The following is a 20,618-nucleotide window of genomic DNA, read 5'->3' as shown; positions in this document are numbered from 1 at the left end:
AATAATGTTTTCGAATGCAATTAATCTAGAAACAATATATATTTGTATTTACAGATCAACATTACATAAGAGTGGTACGGCCACCTATGTCGTTACTTGCGGAGCCATCTGGCATGTTACCATCTCTTCCTGAAACAAACTGACCATAAATTCTTTCAAGCTTTTGTTTTTCAGTAACAGAAATAGAAGGTTTTGTTTCTTTAAGGGATTCCAAAAAATCTGCGTGGCAGATACGAACAATCAGGGAGGTATCATTAGAGTTACTTGAATCTGAAGCTTTATGGCCGCCATTGTTAGTTTGATCTCCTGCAAAAACTTGTTCGATTTGTTGAACCATTTTCACTCTATCGGCAGGTCTTAATTTCGTATTCTTGAATTTTTCAGGATTCACTTGGAAAAACTCATATGTTTTCTTATCACTACTATTATTTTCACCTTTCAAAGCGTGTTTCTCGTCATTCAATAATTTAACATGAACTGCTTTTAAATATGCATTATACCCTAAACCTTGCATATCTGCACCACTGAATCCACTTGTATTTTTAGCGATTTCTTCTAAATTAACATCATCATTCAAGCTCATTTTGTCTGTGATAGTCTTGAGTATATCAAATCTATCTTCGTAATTTGGCATATCACAAATCACACTTTTATCTAATCTACCGGGTCTCAAAAGGGCAGAATCAATCAAATCGGGCCTACTCGTGGCGGCCAATACATACACACCATCTAGACCTTCAGCACCATCCATTTGAGTTAACATTTGATTGACAACTCTATCAGTAACCCCAGTAGAATCGTGCCCTCTTTTTGGCGCAATAGAATCGAATTCATCAAAAAACAAGATACAAGGTTTAGCAGATTGAGCTCTTTCAAATAAATCTCTGACCGATTGTTCTGAAGCACCGATATATTTATTTAAAATTTCAGGACCTTTGATAGAAATGAAATTGAGACCACACTGACCAGCAATAGCACTCGCAAGTAAAGTTTTCCCACAACCAGGGTAGCCATAGAGTAAAATACCAGATCTTAACCTTAAAGGACAATTAGCAAAAATTGGTGCGTATTTTGTTGGCCATTCTAATGTTTCCAACATCATATTTTTAGCTTCTTTTAGCCCCCCAATATCAGTCCAATTAATTGAGGATTTTTGTAGTTTGACCCCACGTAAATTAGAAGGTGTATAACCTTCGAAAGCTTTTTCAAAAATGTTTTTAGTAATTGATTTTATGGATTCCGATCCCTTTTCTGCAGCTGAATTAAAAATACTTTCGTGATACATTCTTTCGCATAAGATCTTTAAATCATTTGGTAAATAACCTTCAGTTTCTGAGACCATATCCATAATGTCGAAATCAATGGTGCAGCCTAGAGACTTTTGTATATAAGTGTTTAAGATTTCAGCTCTAGTTCCTTTATCTGGAGCACGAAGATGATGGAAATTTTCTACTAAATGGGATTGAAACAAGAATGCATTAAATGATTCTTTTGATATTCCAGAAACAATGATTGAAACATTACTGTTATTTTGACTCTGAATCCTCAGTAATTGTGAAATAAAAAACTCAGTTAATTGTTTTGAATTTGTTGAATCAGCATGTTCAACCTCGGCGGACAAAATTTTATCTAGGTTATCTAAGATAAGTAAAGAAGGTTTATGCCATGAGCATTCTTGAAACCATTTTGTAAAGTGATTTGAAGACAACATATTGAAGTTTTCATTCATTATTGATTCACAGGAGACAAACTTGGTATGATATCCATATTTAGAATTCAATTCTTTACCAATTATACGTAAAAGAAGAGATTTACCACTCCCCAGGTTTCCATGGACCAAAGTACCGGAATTTCTAAAAGTACTTATCGACTGAACAATTTCGTTGATTATAGTATCCATACCAATGGCAGATTCGATATCATCATCAGAATTTGACTGGCTTTCTTCTATAAATGAGGCATTTCTCAAAAGATCTTCCCCAACTTCAAATTTGGGAGGCTTTTTATTCTCGAGATCATAAGGCTTTATCCAAGCATTGACGTCGTCTGATCTTTTAAATTTTAAAAGCCCTCCATTTGGTAACAAATGAGGAATTATTGGAAGTTTGATATAATTTGTTATTGGAGACAGTGACATTGGAGAGACCTTATTATATAAGAAATCTGATAATTGCTGAGCTAGCTTAGTTTCTTGATCTTTCTTTTCCGACGAATTTAAACTAATTTGATTGTTTTTCTTTGTTTGAGTGATATACGGATGCACAATGAGAGTTGAAGGTCTTTTAGGAACACTTTTAACGGCAGGCTTTAACAATGCCATATAACCTGTTTTGAATTCAGTATTCAAAGCAACTGCCAACTTATATGAAACACCAATGCTATTTGGAAGACAGTCTTTACAATCAATTATTTTTGCAACAACCCGCTTATTTTCCTTAATTGGAACAAACGATTTATCTTGATCATTCGACTGAGTTTGAGTCTGCGGCTGCGATTGAGTTTGCGATTGCGATTGAGATGGAGTCACAGTATTATACTTTTGATCAGGACCAGCAATAATAGATGTTGCAACATAATCCGCTTTTCTGAAAGCTGGGGGGAAATCATTCAAATTAGCATAAATCTCGTATCCATCAGGGTTAGAATTAGGAGGGAGACGATCAAATAAATTATGAGGTAAAGAGATTGCTCTTTTCAAAACAGATGGTAGATTTGAATAGTCTTCTGTCGATCTTTTACCACTTCTTGAGGATCTGTTGGATCTACCGGATACAGAGCTGGCTCTTTTCTCTCTTTCTTTGGGAGCAACAGCAATTTCTGCAAAAGGATTAATTTTGACGAATGAATGATCCTCAGAACCAATACTTGTTATGATCAACTTGGCGGATGAAGTTTTACTGGGGAAAACAACAATTTTCTGCCCCACAGCAGCTGCTCGTGCCTGAGAGATCAAGACGTTTTCCAAAACGCCCGCATGAAGCTCAACCAACTCCCAATCAGAAGGGGTTTCTGGCTCAAGGTAAATGGACGAACTTTCATGATTTTTGAGCTTGATATTGAAGGTGATTTCTTGTTTTTCATTTAAATTAAGCACCTGGGCGACAACAGGATCAAGATCAAAGTTTCTAGGAGAGCCTGAACCCATACCACTCCATCCAAGGTAATATTTTGATCCCGACAGTGTCACCACCTCTATTATCACATCCTGAGGTGCGATATTAGCATTGTTAAGAACCCCATTGGCAGATGATGGTAAATTGACAAAATTCGTCCGCAAGGACTTGTAGGCAACCGTGGCCCTGTGGTTCTCCATACTGACTAATGTATAAACGGCCTTGTAGAAAAAGAATAGTAATTGGAAGATTATCAACCTTTTTTCAATTATTTCTCCAGATTTTTAATTTGGTACCCGACGCAGCGCATCAAAGTCGATTTTTCGGTACGGGCCGAGGTTGCAACTATAGTGTCCCCCCTCCTCTTAATAACCGGACCAAATACTTACAAAACGAATATCATGAACCTATATACAATTATAATACTTGAATAACATACCGAGCTAGAGCTAGAAGTGAAATGACAGACAGAGAGGAATATACACAAGGCATAAGTGAAAACAGAAAAGAATGGAAGACTTTCTCCAGATAAAGCTATCGTTTACCTTGAACCTCTTGCCATTTTCTGAATTGTTCATCGTCAGCATTGGGATTTTGTTCTTGCCATTTTTTAACGTTTCTTTCATGGTTTGCTTCCTGGGCCTTTTTCATATTATCGAGTGATTTTCTTCTTATGGCTCGACATTGGTTGAAGCTGATGACATTACCAATGAAGAACCCACCCACACCCCAATTCATGGCTCTGCTGAAGTTCTTATGGATTAAAAAGGTTACCACCCCCAAAACACCCATGCTTTGGAACCCGGTGATCATCGCTTCTCTAAAACAAGGCATGTTTAAAAAAGTCGATGGTTTAAAGTCAGATAACTTGATTTGGGAAAAGGCAGCTGCATATGTGGCTTCAAGCTGTTTTTGTTTCATTGGCTCCTGGTCTTCAAACTTTGGAGGTAAGTCCTCCAAGTATTCAACGGGTTCTTCGTCCTTGTATTCCGATACACTAGAGACTTTTGAAGGTGCACTTCCGAACCAGCCCATCTTGCAATATACTCCAATCTATATTATGCTACTATTCTGTTTCTTTTAGCAGTAACTCTGAGCCAATACCGAACCTATAACCAATACTGGATCTATAACTATAGTTCTATCCTTCTGTCATCCTGCGACAGAGAAAAAAATTACTAGTGATTCGGTCTGTACACATACTATGTCTTAGTGATGTGCTTCTGCAAACACAATCGCTGGGGTTCGTTGGAGCATTCATATACGCTGTCCGGGAAGATTCGACCTGCGGCTATCGTGTTGATATTGGCTTTTACGTTTTGAATTGTGAAATTGCAAAAAAAAAATTAAGAAAGATAGAAAAAAATACTAGCGCAGCCAGGTTTCGATCCTGGGACATCAGGGTTATGAGCCCTGCGCGCTTCCACTGCGCCACTGCGCTGACTAGTGTAGTTAAAGATTCTCTGGTTTAACACATGAGTAGAGACAACTATGATGAGAAAAGTACGGTTTTTCACAAAAAGTTCTGTTTCTTCAACTCTGAGTGCCCCTTTCAATAGCAAGTCCTTTTGATTGACAATTTAATTCATAGAGTAACTGGGAACAATGGAATCGTGTAAGAATTGGCCAGTAATATCTCTTTTGCCCAAATAACCACCCGTACACCAAGACCAATTGAATTTTAAAATTTGACAAACATCAAAATTAACCTTAACTTCACGCTGCTTTTAACCATTGAATTCTAGCAAATACCACAATGGCGTCCCTAGATCTCATTCTTGACCCCCAGTTGAAGTACTGGGTGTTGTTACCGATTACCTTCGCAATGGTTTTGGTGGGGTTGTTGAGATCAAACGTTACACTTCTTCTCAAACCCCAACCAAAGTTAGAAGGCTACAAAGAATCCAGAGAAAAACAGTTCTTGAAACGTGCTGCTTGTTTTCGTTCCAATAACGGCCTTTTGACTAAAGACGAATTTGATATCAGACAACAATACTACCTTGAAAAACTTAATTCTACCGAGTTTTATGCAAAAATTGAATCGTCGAGTGCTACTCCAGCAAATCCATTTACTGATGGTGCAACAAATGATGCTTTAGTGAATATGGCCAAAGGGAGCTTGATGAACTACATCCCTCAAACCCTCATCATGGGTTGGGTCAATTATTTCTTTGCTGGATTTGTTATCATGAAATTACCTTTCCCTCTAACTGATGGGTTTAAATCCATGCTTCAAAATGGAGTCGCTACACCTGATTTGGATGTAAAATACGTTTCGGCAATCTCCTGGTATTTTGTCAACTTATTCGGTTTAAGACCTATTTACTCTTTACTAATGGGAGATTCTACTGCTGCTGATGAATTAATTTCTCAACAACAACAACAACAAGCATTGCCAAACATTGGTGGACCCGGTGGACCCAAAGTGGACAAGGTCTTCAAAGCAGAGGCAGAAAACATCCAGATATTGTCCCATGACTCTCTCTATGATGGCATTGTTGAACGAGTATTAAACCAGTATCCTATATAGTAGTGATAGTATATAACACGACATTTTACAATCTCTCACGACATTTTTATGTACGCATTTATAATCCATCGCAAAAAGTGAAAAAAAGATAAACCCTAGCACTCAGTTCTTTACTTATAGACAACTCCACGATTAAATATGGCACCTGCAACTGTTTTATGTATAGGTATGGCTGGGTCTGGTAAGACCACTTTCATGCAAAGATTGAATTCGCATTTACACTCAAAAAAGACTCCACCATATGTGATTAATTTAGATCCGGCAGTATTGAAAGTTCCATTTGGTGCAAATATAGATATAAGAGATTCAGTTAAGTATAAGAAAGTCATGGAAGAATATAATTTGGGTCCAAATGGTGCTATTGTGACATCATTGAACTTGTTTTCAACTAAGATTGATCAAGTTATCAAATTGGTTGAAAAAAGATCAGATAAGTTTGAGAATGTCATTATCGATACCCCTGGTCAAATTGAATGTTTCATTTGGTCTGCATCAGGAGCTATAATAACAGAAGCTTTCGCCTCCACCTTCCCAACAGTCATTGCTTATATAGTTGATACTCCAAGAAACTCTTCTCCAACAACGTTTATTTCCAATATGTTATATGCGTGCTCCATTCTATATAAGACCAAATTACCAATGATTATTGTATTTAACAAAACTGATGTCAAGAAAGCTGATTTTGCTAAAGAGTGGATGCAAGATTTTGAATCTTTCCAATCGGCATTAAGAGAAGATCAAGAATTAAACGGTGAAGATGGTATGTCTTCTGGTTATATGAGTTCGCTTGTAAATTCAATGTCTCTTATGTTGGAAGAATTTTATTCAAACTTAGATGTTGTTGGCTGTAGTGCTTTCAGTGGTGAAGGATTTGACGAATTTCTCGATGCGGTTGATAATAAAGTTGAAGAATATAACGAATATTATAAAGCTGAAAGAGAAAGAATATTAAAACAAAAAGAGGAAGATGAAAAGAAAAGAAAAGCCAAATCATTAAATTCTTTAATGAAGGACTTGGACATTAAAGATCAAAATAGAAAATCAGGTCAAGATTCTGAAGTTTTATCTGATTATGAAGAAGATGAGGAAGAAGATGAATATCAAGGAGAAGTCTTGAGAGACGAAGATGAAACTGATCGTGAATACACTTTCCCTGAAGATCGTAATTCAGAAGTAAGTGAAAATACAGATGCTGATTTACAAGCTCGTTATCAAGCTGCATTTGATGCTACTGCCAAAACAGCTTCTTCCAAAACAGCTGAAAACATTGCTGAATATATTAAACGTTAATTGAATTGTATTTTTATAATATATAAGTATGTACTTCTGAATGCATTAATGAAACCACCTATATTACTTCACCTAGATGTTAGTCGATTTAAAATTTGACAAAATCGAGTCAATATCATATTCAGTATTAGCGAATTCCTCTTTAAATATCAAATGGGGTTTATGTTTTGCTAAATGTAAAATAGTCTTACCGAATTCTGAGTTACACCAGGCAAACCAGGATCTAGTAAAATCACGGCCATTTCTTGAATTCACATGAACACTTTCGTGCATCAAACCCAACCCTGCAGTATTATGCATGATATAGTTAAGACTGTCTAAGATTTCATCATCATCATCAGTAGTTCTCATTCTCACTAATAATGACATTGGCCAGGCATTTTGAATACCGATATGAGGACCACCAATACCTTCAAATGAATATCCTTTCAAGAAATATGGGTTACCATCCTTCGACAATACCATTTTCCTGGTATTTTGATATACTTTATCATCCTTATCAAGGTATCCCATATCGGGTAAAGATAATAAGGAAGGTAAGTTTGCATCATCCATAAAAATATTACCTCCATAGCCGTCAATTTCATAAGCGTAGACTTTTCCAAAAACTGGATGATCAACAATTCCGTACTTCTCAATACCTTTGGTTATACCGTCAATGAATTCATCCGTATGAGCAAATAAGGGACTCAAGTCAATATGATAATCCAAGTCCTCATTTAAATAATTCTTTCTAGCTATTTTAAGTTCAGTTAGCATATGAGCATTTGCAGGAATGAAAAATTGTAATATACAAGTATCGTCAGAAGGTCTAAAAGCAGATCTTATCAAACCAGTTCCATAATTTACTGGATTACCTACTCCAGATAATGGCAAAGTTTCCGAACCAATATTGGTTTGTCTTTGGAATGAATAATAAAAATTGAGCGCTTGGCCAGTTTCTTCATCAAAAGTTGGTTGGGATTCTCTTTTTAAGACAATCATGATTCTTTCATAAGCCTTTAACCAAGAATTTGTTATAAAAGACTTATCTCCATTTGAGTTAAGGTAATATTCATTGCTCAAAGTTAAGAATGAAGCCAAGGAATCCAATTCATATTTACATTCGAAAACATGTCTCCAGTCTGGTCTTGGATAAACTTGATCAATGGCGGATTCACCTCTCTTAACCCCAGATCCAACAGGAGGATGGAATGCATTACAATATGGTGAATTGATTATATACTCAGCCTGTGTATGGATGGCTCCTTTCATCAATTCCTGCAAATGTTTATCATATTTGACAAATGGTTGGTATACCGATAATTGTCTAGCAGAATCACGAAGCCATTCTGCATGGATATCTCCGGTAACCACAAAAGTTTGAGGAGTTTTAGAATCTCCATCATTCAAGGTAGATTTATGCCATAAAATTGTTGTATCAAGAGTATTTGGAAGACAATTCTCGATCAATCTTGCTAAATCTAAATCCTTAGCCTTATTTTTCAAATCTTTAATCACGTATTCGACTGCTTCAGAGACAAATGTCCTACATTTAGGAGCTGGTCTCATAAAGGGAAATTTGAACTTACCTTTCGAGAAAGGGGCATGCTTTTCTTGAGAATAATCAACATAATTAGGGCATTTTCGAGTTTCTTTATCCAATTTAGCTAAAAATTTAGGTGTAATCTCATCGTACAGGTCAGTATCCTGTAAATTTTCAAGAATCTCCTCCCTGGTATCAAAAGAAGGTTTCTTGCCATCGGTATATTGGACAAAATCATTGATATCGTCAACCTGATTCAAGCTATGTGGCAACGTGTGATCATCATACGAGATCAGCTTGAAAATGTATAATAATACAATCAACGCAAGGACAATTGCAAAAACACGAAAGGGTCTCACCCGCTTTGCTCCAATGTAGAATGCCATGGTTCCTTGATATATCTAGCGAGAAATAAAACAAATATGAAGTGCAATTAGGAGTCCTTATATGGATTTAGGCTCACATCGATTAGCCTGAAGTAGTGTTTTTTTTTTTCTTTTTGTCTTTTGGTAAGATCTTTAATGGGAGCAAAAATGCGGCAGCAGAATTTTGCATCAAATAACGACAATTGGGAAAAGTACATTGCAATCTGGTGGGGGTAGACTTCATTACATATATACAGTTATTATACAGAGAGAGGGAGAGAGGGGAAGGGGACGGCGACTCATTGGTTCGAAGAGAATAGGTAAATGCAGTTTTTAGTAGAGCCCTCATCAACGGTAGCCAAACCCATTTCACCCAATTTTTTGATACAAGAAGCAATGTGGGCATGAGGATCGTTAGGCTCCAGGGACAAGTGAGACCTTTTAGCGGCCTGAAGCATATCTTGGTAGTTACCACTTGGTATCTTAGAGGAGGACGAGAGGTCATTTGTAAAAAAGTTACTAATTAAATCATTGTTTAGAGACAATCTAACTGCGATAATTTCAAAGTCATCACTTTGTTTCTGTAAATGATCAAGTAAAAAGGAGTGGTCTTCTTGTATGACTGGTTGTTCGATTGTTATCATTTGGTAAGAGGAATACTGTAAATCATAAGGAAAGATGTATTTGATTTGAGTAGGGTCCTGTAATAAACTATTGGAGATTCTCGAAAGAGGGTTTTCTTGAATGAATTTTCTTGAAACCGAACCCTTTTTGTCAACAACTGTGGAGTTGGAATCAATTACATTCACTTGTTGATGTTTCAGTAGCACCGATGCTAATTTATCCTCGACTTGATTAATGCGAGACCAATTTAGTGAATCCAAAGATGTTAGCGATTCTGTCTTGATAGCCATATTGAAGATATCCACCAAGGTCAAATCAGTCAAATGATAATTTCTTTTCAACTTGTCATCACCGGATTCGAAATTTTCCTGGTTGAAAAACTGGAGAGATAAATCATTCATGTAGTTATTCAAATCAACTAAAGGTTTGTTGATGTGGGAAAGAGAAGACTGAGCAAACAATCGGTTCTTCTGCTTCAAAAATATAATAATGGGAGTATTTTGCAAAGTATTACGGTACCAGTGGAACGATTTCAACAAACGGTTAACCTTGGGTATTTCTTGATAAGGTTGATAGTAGCACCTTAGGATTGACATGATATTAGATTCGAATGCAGGCAAAGGTTTCGACGATACGTTGGAATCACTTATTAGAGCAGGTTGTTCTTGAGAATGCACATTTGAATTGAAAAGATCATCAACATTGAAATTTTCTAAATCACCCCAGATTGATTTTTTAGAATTAGTGGATTCGAAAATAGGGCTTATGACTTTAGACAAGATTGGTTCAAAGTCATTTGGATTGAATTGAAACCAAGGAGCAGTTCTCCCATCACTTCGGTAATTTAAATGCTTGGAATCAGGTCTTTCATGTAATAATTTATACCTTCTGAAGATATTATATTGAGGATCTGATTTCTGTAAGTACTTTCGAATATAATCATTACGATAAGCACTGGTGATATCAAGGGAAGCCTGATGGTATATTCGCATGATATGGCGAATATCTTTAGGAAGGCTCCATAGTGTATACTGGGACATGTCTATATAAGAAGGTAAGATGTTAGTGCAGTGCCTAGCCCATTTTTCATATACATTTTTTTAAAGCACTTTTTCAGTCTTTTTTTTTTTGTAGTTTTTTCAGCTCATCAGCTTGATAGAAGTAGTTCATTGAAGAATGTCAGACGACGAAATTAGCATTGAGGGAAACTTGTTTGAGGAGCCAGAAGGATTCCGTCCCCCACCACCAGAGGCCCATTTCACTGATTATAAAAGAATAGAGGGAAAGAGTGATCCAAGTAGTTTAAAATTACGATTAGTTGGGAAATCACCATTATGGGGACATTTATTATGGAATGCCGGGATATTTACTGCCAATTACTTGGATGAACATAGTGAAACATTGGTTAAGGGGAAAAAAGTATTGGAATTAGGAGCAGCAGCATCATTACCATCTATTGTTTGTGCAATTAATGGAGCCTCCAAGGTAGTATCGACTGATTATCCTGATCCTGAATTATTACAAAATATTCAATATAATTTTGATCATTGTGAAGGAATACCAAAGGAAACAAAGACTAAAGTGAAGGGATATATTTGGGGACAAGATGTTAGATCGATAATCATGGATGATATTGAAGACGAAGATGATTTACCAAATTATGAAGATATTAAAGAAGAAGATAAGTATGATTTGGTTATATTATCTGATTTAATTTTCAATCATACTGAACATTTGAAGTTATTGAAAGCATGTAGACAAACATTGAAAAAACTGGGAAAAGGGTTAATTGTTTTCAGTCCACATAGAGCCCATTTATTACATGAAGATTTGAAATTTTTCCAAACCAGTGAACAATTTGAGTTTAAAGCGGAACAAATTGACTTACAAATATGGCAACCAATGTTTAAAGAAGAACCTGAAGATACTGCTGAAATTAGATCTAGAGTATATTCATATTTTATAATTCCTCAATGGTAAAACTACAAATAGACAATTAAAACTCTTCTTTTTAAAAAAAGTAGATGATGTAATATATTATTGACATTAAAATAAAATCATTATAAAGTTAAAGACACATTTTCAAATGATTATATTTAAGCAGAGTTGGAGTTAGCCTTTCTCTTACCGTTAACTAAGGTAACGTTAACAAATCTTTTGGTGTACAATAAACGTTTGTAAGCTCTACCTTTTGGTTGTTTTGGCTTTTCTTGTTTGTCAACTTTTGGAGTTTGAGATTTAACTTTACCAGCACGAGCTAAAGAACCGTGAACTTTACCCTATAAACTTGTTAGTATCACATTTGTCAAAGTAGAACACTGTAAATTCCTCATCCTCTCCTTCACTTTCATTACTTCATCCACTACGTTATTTCACTCATTACTTCATTCATTTACTACCTCCTTTCTTTATAGATCCACTTCACTTCTTAACTTCTTAACTTCTTTTCTTCCACTTCTTCATTTCTCTTACAAGATTTCAAAATTCAAGGAATCATGGACTCAGGAATCAAGGAATCATGGACTCAGGGATCAAGGAATCATGGACTCAAGGAATCAAGGAATCAAGGAATCAAGGAATCAAGGACGCAAGCGCCTCAGCATTCTCCGTACGTATCGATCGTACATACCATTTTGTATTATTTGATTTGGTTATAATAAGGATGAAAGAGTAGTAGTAGTTTTTTGAACAAGTACTAAAAAAGTGAGGAAAAAGCAGACTAGGGGCAATTCCCATTTCTTGAGAAAAAGTCACAAAAAAAAAAGCGTCACAAAAGTTTTTTCCTCCGTTGTTAACGCAGATGCGTGAGCCAGAGAAAAACTCCATCAGCGAGAGCACGTGTCACGTCCAGGGCTGGTGCCCTAAAGGGAATGCATCATACCGATACTAGCACCACCACCATAGTAATCAAGATAAGCAACACCACCGAAACTATCAACACAATGATCCCCAATCTTGTAGCCGGGAACTGGTTATTGACCATCATGTTCTGAACCAAGAAGTACCGGTTGGCACCGAATAAAAGAGTAGCAATGCCCAAGACTATAAAAGAAAGACCCAAAGGTTTAGCCAAAGTGTGAAGATACGAAGAATGGGCATTCTCCAAGCGGAGCAATTGGGTCACCCCGATTCCGATCGTGATAAAAGAAAGACTACTTCTAAGGTACGCAAGAAACAGTCTTTCATTAGCCATCTAAATCAGTTAGTATTTGGTAATCCTGAATAACCGCCAAATAAACATACGTGATCTCTAGCCACCGAGCCCTTGTTTTCGAGGGTGATCGACCCGTACTTGGACGGTGGGCTGGGTGCGGTCTCCGAAGGAATTGATCCGTAGCCGGCTTGTTGTGACATGGTGGTTTGGATTGTGGAGTAGCTGAAGGTGGTTTGAATTGTGGAGTAGCTGAAGGTGGTGATTGGTAAAGATACCAGTCGCTTTCTGGTGCATGGGTGGGTCACCCGGTGCACGGGTGCATGTCGAGGGGGAGCGCGAGGGGCCAGGGGCGACTGCGCGCAGGAAACTGCGTGCAGGAAACAAGACTTGTCAAATCGGATCTAATACCCGGAAAATTTCTTTTTGTCCGATGGGAAAACTCTGTTTACCGATTGTGAATTACAAATACGACCAACTCATAACGGTACAGAATACCGACGTCTGGACAGCCAGAATACGACGGGCCAGTAGGACACGCGAGACGGACAAGAAATTGTAAACAAGAAGGACCGTTCAACAAGGCATCGAATCAAGGTAAAGTTTGGTGCCCTTTACAAAAAAAACAAAGGTGTTTACGAAAGACAGATTATAAATAGGTTTAATATATTGAATGACGAATTATGAACAGAATGCAATGGGAGAAGTGAAGGATGCCTAGATGAATACAGTGTAGAAAAACCCCAAACCAACGGATAAGACCGCAACGTAGGATGCAAAAGAGAGGCCACTGCCGTTAGCCAATAAATGAGAATTTTTCAAGAGAGAGCTTGCCCCTGCTTGACTGATGGTGACCTTGGTGTACGATCTGACCTTACCAATGTTCCCGGTGTTGGAAAGCGATCCCAATCCGATATTGCCCAGCTTGGGTTCGTTCGATACAACTTCACTGGTATAAGTGGTCATGAAGGATTGGTAAAATGGAGATTGGGTGGTTTTGGTGACACCTGCACTATCGGTACCAGTAACCCAAACCATGGTGGTGGTTTTCTTTTCTGAGGATGATGAAGATGAGCTGTCGTCGTCTGCAAAGACGAATAATGGGAATAAGATGAAAAAAATAAGATTTATGAGCTTCATAATGCAACAATGACCAGATCCAAGGATGCTAGAGTACAACTCTCGAGAAAACTCGGTGGATCATCTGCTTCATATATATATAAGCTCCAAAACTAGTACGAAACCTTAACCGGTACTAATTATAGTTCCACCACACAAAACGCAAAAAAAAAAAAAAGAAAAAAAACGACTATAGAAAGAGAAAAAAAAAAAGAAAAAAAGAAAAATTTTCACCATGTTCTTTGTAATAGTCTTAAAAAAAAACTCATTTTAAGCTGTTTGGCAGATATTCCCTAACACAAGTACGCCTTGCAAGACTAAGCTTCACCAAGTGAAATTCAGCTAAGCTTGATAGCGGAAAGGAGTTGAAATTGTATTGGCGATAATCCGGATGCTAGCAGTATAACATCGTCAAATGCGTCAGGGCACACAAAAATACGACTTTATATTGTAGAATCCCTTTAATCTGATTCTTAAATCCAGAAGAAAGTCTTTGTTCTTTTCTTTTCTGGTATTGTTTGGAATAGTTCAACCGATTGTCTCAAATTAGTAATTTCAATTACCGATAATAGAGACCTCAAGTATGTCGCAAATTAAGCCCTTTTACCAGAAAGAAAGAGCAAATAAACTTAAATATAGAAAGCCTTGGTTGTTGTAAAGTAGTCCTTTTGGGTAAGTCTCCTTTTCATATAAAGTAATCAATAACCGGTTTTTTGGAAGGAATACTAGAAATATCTTGGGGTGCAGCTTCGAATACCTTGTACTCTCTTGATAATTCATCATCTATTTTAAGTACCGAAGCAATATTCCCGCACCTATAGCAATAATTGGGAGCCAGCCATACGGTAACCAACTTATTCTTGAACATTTCTTTATAACCTTCCATTACCAATTGATGAGCTCTTGCAATTAATGAGATATCGTTAACATTGTTGAATTTATTAACTTCATTCTCTCCAAAAAGAAATCCGGCCCCCCTAGGACTAATGGCCCATCCCGGTACATCTTCTGGATCGGACCAAAGCAAATCACACATTCCTCCTTCGTGAGGTACTTCTTGCTTTCTATCTAGTATTCGGATTTGATCAATGGTATCAATATCAGGACTAAGCCCTCCATGTATACAGAAAACCCCTCCTTTACCACCAACAATCGCCCCCAATGATAAATAATCAAATACTTCACTGCAGTATCTCCATACATTCACATTTCCGTATTTTCGGATACATTCATCGTAAAATCCATACACTGTAGTGATTTGTCTCAGTTCATGGTTGCCCCTTATCAAGGTGATTCTATCTGGATATCTTACCTTATAACTCAATAGTAATAACAAGCTTTCTAACGAGTAAAATCCTCGGTCAACAAAATCTCCTAGAAATAGATACTGCGTCTCTGGTAACTCTCCTCCAGTCTCAAATAACGTGAGCAAATCATGTAATTGGCCATGGATGTCTCCACAAATGGTCACTGGTGTATCAACGTATTGGATGTTGGCTTCTTGTACTAGTAATTCAATCACTTTGCTACAGATTTCTTCAACGTCTGACTCCGGTATATACTTGCACTGCTTGATGTTTTCAATAGTCCTATTTCCCGTTAGTACCTCCGTCCAGTCTTTCTGGTTCGACTCAACATACTCATCTATGTTCAACATTGTTTAATGTGTTGCTGAATAGATCTGAATAGATCTGAATAGATATTTCAATGTCGTTTTCTCTTTTTGCTTATTTGCTTTTTTTTTTTTTTTTTTTTTTTGGCTCGGTGCGCTACGCGTATCTACAGATGTACGGAGTCTACTATAACATAATTTAAATAAAAAGGTATTAAAAGTGAAAATAACGAAATGAAAACCATAATCCCAACATAAACATTCTACTTCTTTCTAGTAGGTAAAGTATACTTCATAAATGATTTTTGCAATTCTTTACGAACGGTAATTTTTTGAGCTCCCACAAAACTATCAATACTTACCTTTATTGCCCTATTCAAATCATTTTGACTAACAAAATCACTTAATCTCATTTTAGCAAATGCTTCAGCAATTCTTAAGATACTTTCTAAATGACGAACAGTAATTGGAAATGATCCAGTTGTTATGGATTCTTTTCTTAAATCGGCATAAACCTTGGCCACTTTATCCATATCCATTTGGTGTAATTTCGGTTGAACCTTGGTTTTGGCATATTTGATATATTTAATCAATAACTCTTGTGATATTGGACTGATTTCGTTTTCACGTTGTTTATTTAATTGACTTATCTTTTGTTTTCTGGTTTGTTTGGTTTTCTTCAGAGGAGTATCTTCAATCATCTCATCGTCATCTTCTTCAATTTCTTGTTCTTGTTCATCATCCTCTAAATCTTCAGTTTGGGATGGATGTGATCTCATATGAGAATCAATAACAAAACTTGCTAATCTTTCATCACCTTCAGGATTAACCAAATCTCTAACAACACATAGAATATCAAATCTTGATAAAATTGGTTCAGTCAAATTAACATTTTGTGAAAGAGGTAAAGTCGAATTATATCTACCAGTTGTTGGATTTGCAGCAGCTATAATTGAACATCTAGCTTGTAAACTGGTGACTATACCAGCTTTGGAAACAGAAATAGATTGTTGTTCCATAGCTTCATGAATAGAAGTACGGTCTTGATCATTCATTTTATCGAATTCATCAATAAGACAGGTACCTTTATCAGCCAAAACTAATGCCCCACCTTCTAAAGTCCATTCTCTAGTGATTGGATCTTTTCTAACTGATGCAGTTAAACCAACAGCTGAAGCACCTTGACCAGTTGCAAAAACTGCTCTATTGGCAGTTTTTTCAGCATATTTTAAAATTTGAGATTTTGCAGTACCAGGATCACCAAGTAATAAAACATTTATATCACCTCTTATAGAATGTTTACCATTAACATCTTTAGGAACCCCACCAAATAATGAACATGCAATAGCGGTCTTAATATCTTTATGTCCATAAATTGAAGGAGCCATCGATGATATAATTTTATCAATGATACCCCGTTCTTGAGATAATTTTCTAAATTCTCTTTCATCTTCTTCAGTCCAGGCATTTAATGAATCTTCATTATTTAACCCAACTTCTTTACGTTTAACTGAATTTGCTTCAATGATAGTAGCGAAAACTGGGAAACCATTTTTAATATTCAAATTACCATCATAATTATTTTTATAAATCCCAGCAACTTCAATTTCTTCACCGGGTTTAGCTATATCAACCAAATCAGCTAAAAGGATAACTTCTCTGTGTCTTGGTAATCTACCAGCTGGGACAGTACCTGGACTTTCTTGTAATGTTAATCTTTGATAATTACGATATAGAGTTTTTTGTGAATTAATTCTAAATGGCCCCTTTGATTGACAATTTGTACAATAAGAAATTGAGACTTCAGATTTATCATCTTGGACAAAAGGTCCTAATAAATGACCACATTTCAAACAGTTGAATTTAACATAGTTCAATTGGGGGAAGACACCAGTTCTTCTTGTAACAACACCACCAATTTTAACCAATTGGTTCAAATTATTCTCTCTTAAATCTCTCAAATTTAAATAATTTGGATAATTAGTAATTCTAACATGAATTTCAGAATGAATTTGTGAGTAATTAGGATAATGTAATTCTGTTGCGTCCATAGCAACATTATCGAAGATAGTTAACATTTCAGTTGGAGAAGTAGCCAAAAATAATGATAAAATACTCTTTGATTCTGATAAGTGGGCAAAATTGACGTCTAAAGATTCAGAGTTAATTTCACCAAGAGTTCTAATTCTTGCCCCATAAACTGATCTTCCCTTTTCATCAGTATATTCTAATAAGAAAGATTTCAATTCACGGGCAATAGATCTGGATACCGCAGGCTGTAAAATCCATTCAGTTATACTTGCAGCCTTAACATCAGTCAAACTTTCCAATGACAACTCTTCATTAAACGGTTCAATGTCTTCATCTGCAAGCATGGCATCATCTTCATCTTCGTATCTTCTTCTTCTTCTTCTTTGGAATGGTAATCCAAATTCGTTGAGCTCTTCATCACGTTCACTACCATCATCTAAATACATATTGTCTGCACCCCTTTCACGGCCAAAGATCATATCATTACGATTCAACCGTTCGTCAATCTTTCTTCTATCTCCAATATCCATCTCTTCGTATTCTTCATCGTCAATATTCGAAATATCGTATCTATCTTCCTTTTCGTTTGCACGGTAATCTCTTTCCATATCATCCATTAAATCCACTCCTTCTTCTTCCTCTTCAGAAGGATTCAAATCAGCAACGTCATTATGAATCTCTTCTTCTTCGTCGGCGTATGGAATAGCTGGTGATGAGGGTAATGGAGGACTGGAGGGAATTGGCGAAGAGTTGGCTTGGGAATTGCCTTCTTCGACATCATCTTCAGCCTGTCTCTTCCTTCTGTTATGTTCTATTGGACTGGACATGTTTATTAGCGACCGGAAAGCTCAATGTATTTGCAAAGAAAGAGTTAGTGAAAAAGAATAGAAGAAGTCTTTTGATTTCTCGAAAAAAAAAAAAAAAAAAAAAAAAAAAAAAAAAAAATTTAGTTTTTGGTTTTTGCGTTTAATTTATTCCCAATTGGGATCAGTTTTTTATCCTTTGAAGATAGCATTTCCACCAGTTGATCAGCCCCAGAGAATGAGTATCATGATGTGGGAACCATATCATCCATATCATGAGTAAATTAGTGAGAATGAAAAGTCCTGGAATGCTTTTGCTGGTGTAAACCTGGTGCCAGCGATGTCCGTGTTCGATTAGTACCACGACCACGAAACCACCAGTAGCGGAACGTCAGCCATGTTCGGCTTTCTAAATTCCTTCCCTCCTACCGTCTTCTATGTGCTTATGGTCCTATTGCTTCCTTCCAACGACGGCAAGGTTTCTGGAAATTGTGTTCGATGGATTACCGTGGTGTACGGGCGCGCAGTTTATCAGCCAGCCGTGATATCTCCACTATTGCTTGCTATTTTTGAAAAACTCAGTTTATTCAACGAATACTGGAGTAAACTCAGTTGTTTTATATTAGATAATAAGTTAAATATGACCTCTCTGACAGACTCGAATGCTAGTGAGTCTAACTCAGTCACTGCTGTGGATTATATACAAAATCAAGTGGATTTAGAAAGAGAAGCTCGTGAATTGATGCCTTTTGATACTAATGATTGTACTTATACTAAGGGAGAGACAAGGCAGCACGTATTCTCGTGTTTGACGTGCTCCAAGGAGAATGAAACCAAGGTTGGGGTTTGCTATTCATGTTCCATTGAGTGCCATTCAACTCATGAATTGGTTGAACTATTTTCAAAACGTAATTTTGTCTGTGATTGTGGTACTACAAGAATGTCTAAGACTCCTCATGGAGGCTGCAAATTACGTTTCAGAGCTGAAGAAAGTAATCAAAAACCTTCGGTAAAACCCCGTACTGGGTCTTCGCTGTCAGCCTCGTTTGGAAGCTCAAGGGCTCGTCCGTTGGATTTACCTGCTGAAGATATACCTTCGCTGTCAAACACCTATAACCAGAACTTTGATGGCCACTTCTGCTCATGTGAAAAGTTATATAACCCATTGGAAGAAACTGCTACGATGCATCAGTGTTTCTTTGGATTTGTATGCGGTGAAGATTGGTTTCACGAAGATTGTTTACTTGGTTATAAACCAGGTTTTATCGTGTCTCAAAGAAACGACAAAAATGATAAACGGGATGAAGCTCAAAAAGAGACTGGGGTCAACCTTCTAGACCGTTTACTCTCTCCAGGCCCTGGTGAAGATGCTCTTTCTGACTCATCCAAAGCCCAAAAAAGAACTCAACAAGCTATAAATTCGAAGGATGGTAACAATCATCAACAAACTCAGGAGATAAAGGATAAAAAGGAAAGAAATCAAGAAGCTAGGGATGCTTCAAGAGAAAACAAAAAAAGTGAAACCAATGATGGTGACACTTCTCAGTTAGATGATGATGATGACTACGATGAACATGATATAGAAAATGCCCAAATTATAGGTAACTACCTTCCTAAACCTAGTCATTTTGGTCAGTACATATGCTGGAGATGCGTCCGTGCTTTTGATGATATCTTTCAATACCTCATATCGGATGATAAAGCTGTTTATACTACAATGCCTCATTTTTACCACGTTGAAAGTTTAAAAGAATGGGAAGAACACTATCGTGTTTATAAAGATCAATTAACATCAGAAAACATCAACGAACCTAAAGCTAAAAAGATAAAGCTCGAAAGTGGTGAGATTCCAGCTAAGGAAGCAGAAAAGGTACCTTCGTCAGTTTTTCTTGCTCGAGGTTTCAGAAATAGGTTGGCAGAATTAGCTAAAGATAAAGCAACTCCACCCAAAATATCTGATTTCCTACAAAATAATAAGTACCTTTATGAAGATGATCCAATCTATGAACCACCTCGTGATGATGATCATGGTTCTTCTACTACCGGTTCTTTATTGGAATTAGGAACCGATGCTCTTCTGTCCTTACCGAAGGAACAGGCAATCGAGGGTGCACAAGCGTATGATAAAATCAGATCGAAATTAAGAGAGTTTTTCAAACCTTTCGCTGAAGAAGGTAAACTTGTAACTGAAGATGAGGTAAGGTCATTTTTCTCAAAAATAAAAAATGAAGCTAAAGACGGCGATAATGAATAGATTTATTTAAGCTCAATTGATCCTCTTTTTACACATATAGTATTAAAATGATGATTTTATTTTTATAGGATAGTATTTACATTGTATATTTACACGTTTTATATTCAGAACATAAAACGAATGCCGTTAAAAAAATTATATGGAACTGACATGTAACATAAAAGAAATAGTTGTTACCATCAATTGAAATGGTAAGAAAGC

The 20,618-nt window shown here is 36.6% G+C and overlaps 11 protein-coding genes and 1 non-coding gene across 12 annotated transcripts; 4 read left to right on the top strand and 8 right to left on the bottom strand.

Moving 5' to 3' along the window:
- Positions 1-61: 61 nt before the first annotated feature.
- PEX1 (AAA family ATPase peroxin 1) lies at positions 62-3,313 on the bottom strand (the record flags this gene model as incomplete). The annotated part of the gene is made up of 1 exon (XM_020218949.1): positions 62-3,313. The coding sequence occupies one exon, from the start codon at positions 3,311-3,313 to the stop codon at positions 62-64; it is 3,252 nt and encodes a 1,083-aa protein (XP_020074688.1).
- Positions 3,314-3,390: 77 nt separating this feature from the next.
- HYPBUDRAFT_153849 (uncharacterized protein) lies at positions 3,391-4,411 on the bottom strand. The gene has a single exon (XM_020221761.1). It carries the CDS (start codon positions 4,146-4,148, stop codon positions 3,648-3,650), a length of 501 nt encoding a protein of 166 aa, XP_020074687.1. The 5' UTR covers positions 4,149-4,411; the 3' UTR covers positions 3,391-3,647.
- A 71-nt stretch (positions 4,412-4,482) lies between these two features.
- HYPBUDRAFT_t144 lies at positions 4,483-4,554 on the bottom strand. The gene has a single exon. It is a non-coding gene; the product is annotated as a tRNA-Met (tRNA).
- Positions 4,555-4,869: 315 nt separating this feature from the next.
- HYPBUDRAFT_7788 (uncharacterized protein) lies at positions 4,870-5,643 on the top strand (the record flags this gene model as incomplete). Its single annotated transcript, XM_020223691.1, has 1 exon — positions 4,870-5,643. The coding sequence occupies one exon, from the start codon at positions 4,870-4,872 to the stop codon at positions 5,641-5,643; it is 774 nt and encodes a 257-aa protein (XP_020074686.1).
- A 138-nt stretch (positions 5,644-5,781) lies between these two features.
- HYPBUDRAFT_158456 (GTPase) lies at positions 5,782-6,933 on the top strand (the record flags this gene model as incomplete). The annotated part of the gene is made up of 1 exon (XM_020222373.1): positions 5,782-6,933. The coding sequence occupies one exon, from the start codon at positions 5,782-5,784 to the stop codon at positions 6,931-6,933; it is 1,152 nt and encodes a 383-aa protein (XP_020074685.1).
- A 72-nt stretch (positions 6,934-7,005) lies between these two features.
- Positions 7,006-8,844, bottom strand: HYPBUDRAFT_7786 (uncharacterized protein; the record flags this gene model as incomplete). Its single annotated transcript, XM_020223690.1, has 1 exon — positions 7,006-8,844. One exon carries the CDS (start codon positions 8,842-8,844, stop codon positions 7,006-7,008), a length of 1,839 nt encoding a protein of 612 aa, XP_020074684.1.
- Positions 8,845-9,122: 278 nt separating this feature from the next.
- On the bottom strand, positions 9,123-10,558 carry HYPBUDRAFT_143395 (uncharacterized protein; the record flags this gene model as incomplete). The annotated part of the gene is made up of 1 exon (XM_020219853.1): positions 9,123-10,558. Exon 1 carries the CDS (start codon positions 10,485-10,487, stop codon positions 9,123-9,125), a length of 1,365 nt encoding a protein of 454 aa, XP_020074683.1. The 5' UTR covers positions 10,488-10,558.
- Positions 10,559-10,623: 65 nt separating this feature from the next.
- On the top strand, positions 10,624-11,427 carry HYPBUDRAFT_243510 (S-adenosylmethionine-dependent methyltransferase; the record flags this gene model as incomplete). The annotated part of the gene is made up of 1 exon (XM_020223315.1): positions 10,624-11,427. One exon carries the CDS (start codon positions 10,624-10,626, stop codon positions 11,425-11,427), a length of 804 nt encoding a protein of 267 aa, XP_020074682.1.
- A 116-nt stretch (positions 11,428-11,543) lies between these two features.
- RPS30 (40S ribosomal protein eS30) lies at positions 11,544-12,801 on the bottom strand (the record flags this gene model as incomplete). Its single annotated transcript, XM_020220262.1, has 3 exons — positions 11,544-11,726; positions 12,329-12,640; positions 12,691-12,801. The coding sequence occupies 3 exons, from the start codon at positions 12,799-12,801 to the stop codon at positions 11,544-11,546; spliced, it is 606 nt and encodes a 201-aa protein (XP_020074681.1).
- A 514-nt stretch (positions 12,802-13,315) lies between these two features.
- KRE1 (Kre1p) lies at positions 13,316-13,738 on the bottom strand (the record flags this gene model as incomplete). The annotated part of the gene is made up of 1 exon (XM_020223689.1): positions 13,316-13,738. The coding sequence occupies one exon, from the start codon at positions 13,736-13,738 to the stop codon at positions 13,316-13,318; it is 423 nt and encodes a 140-aa protein (XP_020074680.1).
- A 664-nt stretch (positions 13,739-14,402) lies between these two features.
- On the bottom strand, positions 14,403-18,187 carry MCM2 (MCM DNA helicase complex subunit; the record flags this gene model as incomplete). The annotated part of the gene is made up of 2 exons (XM_020223688.1): positions 14,403-15,306; positions 15,597-18,187. The coding sequence occupies 2 exons, from the start codon at positions 18,185-18,187 to the stop codon at positions 14,403-14,405; spliced, it is 3,495 nt and encodes a 1,164-aa protein (XP_020074679.1).
- Positions 18,188-18,803: 616 nt separating this feature from the next.
- Positions 18,804-20,417, top strand: HYPBUDRAFT_113907 (uncharacterized protein; the record flags this gene model as incomplete). Its single annotated transcript, XM_020219005.1, has 2 exons — positions 18,804-19,524; positions 19,714-20,417. The coding sequence occupies 2 exons, from the start codon at positions 18,804-18,806 to the stop codon at positions 20,415-20,417; spliced, it is 1,425 nt and encodes a 474-aa protein (XP_020074678.1).
- Between the last annotated feature and the right edge of the window lie 201 nt (positions 20,418-20,618).

This window comes from Hyphopichia burtonii, assembly GCF_001661395.1.
Source record: "Hyphopichia burtonii NRRL Y-1933 unplaced genomic scaffold HYPBUscaffold_7, whole genome shotgun sequence".
NCBI classification, from domain to species: domain Eukaryota; kingdom Fungi; phylum Ascomycota; class Pichiomycetes; order Serinales; family Debaryomycetaceae; genus Hyphopichia; species Hyphopichia burtonii.
The sequence above is the reverse complement of the archived record's forward strand: the minus strand, read 5'-3'. Positions and strand labels throughout refer to the sequence as shown.

What these genes read in the sequence shown, in the direction of transcription:
- HYPBUDRAFT_153849 (XM_020221761.1), bottom strand. Translation starts at nt 4,148, where the DNA reads ATGGGCTGGTTCGGAAGTGCACCTTCAAAAGTCTCTAGTGTATCGGAA.